A 4,427-nucleotide genomic window follows, 5' to 3' on the forward strand; every position below is an offset into this window, starting at 1 on the left:
GCGGCGGTGACGACTGTGGCGGAGAAGGCCTGCAGGGGCTCTGCGTTCTGGAGTGGCGCTGCTTGGGCCGGTGGCAGGTTGCAGGCTGCTGGCGCCGCTGCTGAAGAGAACCGCGAGTGGGTTCGGCGTTTCCCGTCGGGGTCCCAGCAACGATGAGTGCTGCCAGGGAGTCCCATCCGCACGGGGTGAAGCGTTCAGCCTCCCCAGACGACGATGTAAATAACAATGGCGGAGTGGATGAGGGTTGAGGCCTACCAAAGGCTGGAGTAGGCCGGGACGGGTGGTTTAAGAAGGAGGAAGCGTCCGAGGTGGCCCGAAGGGGTAGGGCTGAGGGGGAGGAACCAGAAGAATGACTGGGAAATGTCTCCTTTCCTTACTTAGGGACGGAAGGTTTGAAGAGGTCTACATCCTAAGAGCCAGAGACCTGCGTAGGAAGGGAGTTCGAGGAAGGAAGTCCTGAGAGGGTCGGGAAGCGGATTCGGGGCCGATGAAGCCTCTTTGTCGGTCCTTTCTACTTAGGATAGGGATGGCAAGATCCCTCCTGTTTGAGGTTTAAAATGCTCCTGTGATAGTGTCAAGATGTTGGTGCATGTTTGGACAGATTTTTCCGGCCAGAATTATTTTCGCAAAGTACTGTTAAGAGTAAACCGAGAACAGTATTCAACCGAAAATTGTACCAGGGGAGTCATTTCTTACTGACGCATGGTGGTGAGGTCTAAGATGTTGAGACTAGAAGCCCATTTTGACTTCCGCTACCTTCCTCCTCTTTCCCCCACCCCAAGCTTGTCAGCTTCAATAGCAAACCATTCATTCCTTAAAGTAAGCCATTAAATATTTACTGCTGTGCCAGGTGTTGGGAATTCAAAGATGAGTAAGTACGGTGCTTATCCTAAGTCTTTTTGTATATTTGCCCTAGCTCTTAGCGCAGTGTCATGGAGACTGCAGTAAACGGAAAACTAGGTCCTTCATACAATGGATAAACGCCATGGAAACGTTGATTGAGAAATTTTGGGGAGGGGTAGGTGGGGGCATGGAGAGGTCATCTTTAAGGATGATAGAAGAGAGACATCTGACTTTCTTTAAGTTACTGTTTAAAGCAGTATTAATTTCAGAATATGTAGAGTTCTTTATGGTGCAGTTCAGTGCCTTTCATAATACCTTACTTTGTGAACCGTTAAGAGCTCACTAAAGTCTACTAGTGCATAAGATGTATAGGACCCACCCCTCTTTGGATGGGTGGTGGGGTTAGGACTGGAATACCAAGGTTCTTAAATTGAATTTAACTCTGCAGAAAGATTGGTAATCAGGAAAGATTTGGGGATGAATAATTATATAGTGAGGTGTTTGGGTGCCTTCTGGTCTTCCCTGCTACTGGCTCTTAGATCTTTTCTTGTTAATATGGTAATCCAGTACTTGTTAGGCATTTATCTAAGGCATTTGAGTAACCTGGGTGCCATTTTAAAAGCTATTACACTTTTCCTCCTGGTATTTAACTGTGACTTGATTCCTCGAATGTCAGGCATCTGTTTTGTTGACTCAGAAATATCTTTTAGCTTAACAGAAACCTCTTGATGTTAGGTAATTCAACAGAAAGTTAAAGAGATTAAGTAATTAACTCTACAGCTTCTTTTGCGATCAGTTTAAGATGACCTTTAAGACCTTTTCCAGACTTAGAAGCATTCTCTTTTGAAGGAGATGGTTATAGTTGCAATTCAAGATTAGGTCCTGCAACTTTAACACACTATCTAAAAATGATTATGTTGCTAATTTAAAGTGTAATACAGTAACTTGTCTTTTGATTGTGGTTTTTTTAAGTCAGTTTCTTTCATGTGACTATTACTGGTAATTGGGAGTTATCTTTACTTGTTTTAAAAACATTTTTAAATACTATATACAAAATTTAAAAATATAATTTTGAAATATACATCTAAATTGTAGAAAATTAATTATAATTGAAGTTGTAATTGGTCATCAATTTCTAATGAACATACACTGCATGTAAAAGATAATCAGTTTTTTTGCATACTGACCTCACATATTAAATGGAGATAACAAAATATTTTGAAAGATGTTAAAAGTAGGGGGCACCTGGGTGGCTGAGTCCTTTAAGAGTCTGCTTTCAGCTCAGGTCCTGATCCCAGGGTCCTGGGGTAGAGCCCCAGGTCAGGCTCCCTGCTCAGCAGGGAGTCTGCTTCTCCTTCTCCCTCTGCTCCTTCCCACTGCTCGTGCACGCTCTCTCTCTCAAATAAATAAAATCTTTTAAAAATAAAGACGTTAAAAGTAGATATTAAACATGGAATCCAGCTTCAAGAAAATGCTGATGTTATAAGTAAATTCTAAGAGTTACTAAGCTATATATTCAGGAGGAGGTAAATTGACAATAATTCTATAGTAAAAGGTATTAAGGAGAACTTTAAAACTGTCTCATTGGTTTGATTGGAGTGGAGAAATGAAAGCTATTTTTTAGAGTGTAAGAGGTGAGGGGAAGTTAATTTTAGTAACTGGAGGAGACCCTCTAAGAATGTATCCGGCACCCATGTGCTTTTGAGAATGCAGCACTTGGGCAGGGTACTTGGCTGTTGTATGCTAAGGTCTTTGAAAGGTAGAACCAGTAGGACTTGATTGGAAAAAACATTAGGACAAAAAACATAAAGACATTGGAAGGTATTTGATCTTTTAATAGAAGTAGAGAGTTTGGAAAAGTTTTGGCTTTTAGACAGTTGTTTTGTTTTTAACTTGATTCCATAACTTTTATAACTGTAGTTCATAAACTGCTTTCACATGTTCTGTCTCATTTGGTCATGTACAGTATGATGTGGAAAGAGCAGAGAACTTAAGGCAAAAGGATCAGAGTAAGTCACTTAAACTTTTAAGTCACTCTGCCTCAGTGTTCTTATTTATTAACGGACTCTTGAGAGAACATATATGAGCAGTCGTTTGTAAGTTGTAAAACACTCTGCAATTCTTACGTGCTTTTATTCTTGTCTTTTAAAGAAGCTATTCCTCTGTGTAGATTAGGAATGAAAACTAAGAAGTTAAATGCCTGGTCCAGGCTCAGAGAGCAAGGGATTTAGTGAGAATCAGTACTTTTTTTTTTTTTTTTTTTTTCTATTTCTTAACTATGTTCAGCCAGAAATAGTTAAGAACTAACTGGCATATAAAAAGATATTTAGTTGTCAGATGGAAAGAAGTGGAGATTTGGAAGTTAGGTAGCCAAAATCATGAAAGCATATAAAGCTTCCCACCAAAAAGGAATTTAAAAGAACAAGTGAGTCCAGTGTTGTACAAATACTTAATTTTTTAAAATTTATTTTTATTTAAATTCAGTGATTAACATATAGTGTATTAACAGTTTCAGAGGTAGAGTTCAGTGAGTCATCAGCTGTATATAACACCCAGTGCACATTACATCAAGTGCCCTCCTTAATGCCCGTTACCTAGTTACCCTACCTCCCCACTCTCCTCCCCTCCAACACCCCTCAGTTTGTTTCCTATAGTTAAGAGTCTCTTGTGGTTGGTCTCCCTCTCTGATTTCATCTTACTTTATTTCTCCCTCCCTTCCCCTATGATCCTGTGTGTGTTTCTTAAATGCCACATAATGAATTACACATTAAGTGAAATCATATAATTGTCTTTCTCTGATTGACTTATTTCACTTAGCATAATACCCTCTATTTCCATCTCTGTCATTGCAAATGGGAAGATTTAATTTTTTGATGGCTAATATTCCATGTACAAATACTTTAAAACTCATATCCCTAGAGAAATGGTCACCTTTTAAAAAATATTTTCTAAGTCTTCTACAGATAATTTCCAGAAGAATAAAAATAGTGAAAAACAGTTTAATTGAAAATTTTAATATGAATGTAACCATAGCAAACCCAAATTTCTATTACATGGCTTCCTGATTTTCGTGACATATATACCCAAAATGGTTAGCGTCCTCTGAATACAGCTAAGTGCTTGTCAGTTGTGTGTAAAACTGGAACATATAATTTCAGATTTCAAATAATTTCTAATAGATGTTAGCTTTATCATTATTGTAGCTTTAGCATTTGCATCATCAAAATATAATGTGAAGAATTTAAACCTTTGTGCTCATAATTTTGTGTTGGAAGGGAGATTGTCATCTTTGCTCCACAATTGCAAAATATTTTCATTTTTAGATTATAAACTCAATTAGAATGATTAATCCAATGAATGTTTTCTTTCTACATTCGTTCCAGTCACCTTTGTATATACATCTGCCTTTAGCACTTGTCCAGTTTCAAATCCTATCAACCTAATTTTGATGTACAAATATAAAAGATGAAGCAGTCACACGTTTTGTTTGTTTGGTTTTTTTTAGAAAAACAGGATGGTCCAGGCTCTTACTGTACAGTATTGCAAGATGAAGTCTCCCTGTTGAAGGACTCTCTAGATGAGAG

The 4,427-nt window shown here is 38.5% G+C and overlaps 1 protein-coding gene across 1 annotated transcript in view; it reads left to right on the forward strand.

The window, feature by feature from the left end:
- Positions 1 to 4,427, forward strand: part of C24H11orf58 (chromosome 24 C11orf58 homolog) — an 11,881-nt gene continuing 7,454 nt past the window's right edge. The window contains exon 1 of the mRNA XM_045796576.2: positions 1 to 215. Coding sequence (XP_045652532.1) covers positions 153 to 215 — 63 coding nt within the window. The 5' untranslated portion in view covers positions 1 to 152. The remainder of the gene's footprint in view (positions 216 to 4,427) is intronic.

The sequence above is a fragment of the Ursus americanus genome, chromosome 24, assembly GCF_024610735.1.
Source record: "Ursus americanus isolate L20-20 chromosome 24, mUrsAme1.1.p, whole genome shotgun sequence".
In the NCBI taxonomy this organism is placed as follows: domain Eukaryota; kingdom Metazoa; phylum Chordata; class Mammalia; order Carnivora; family Ursidae; genus Ursus; species Ursus americanus.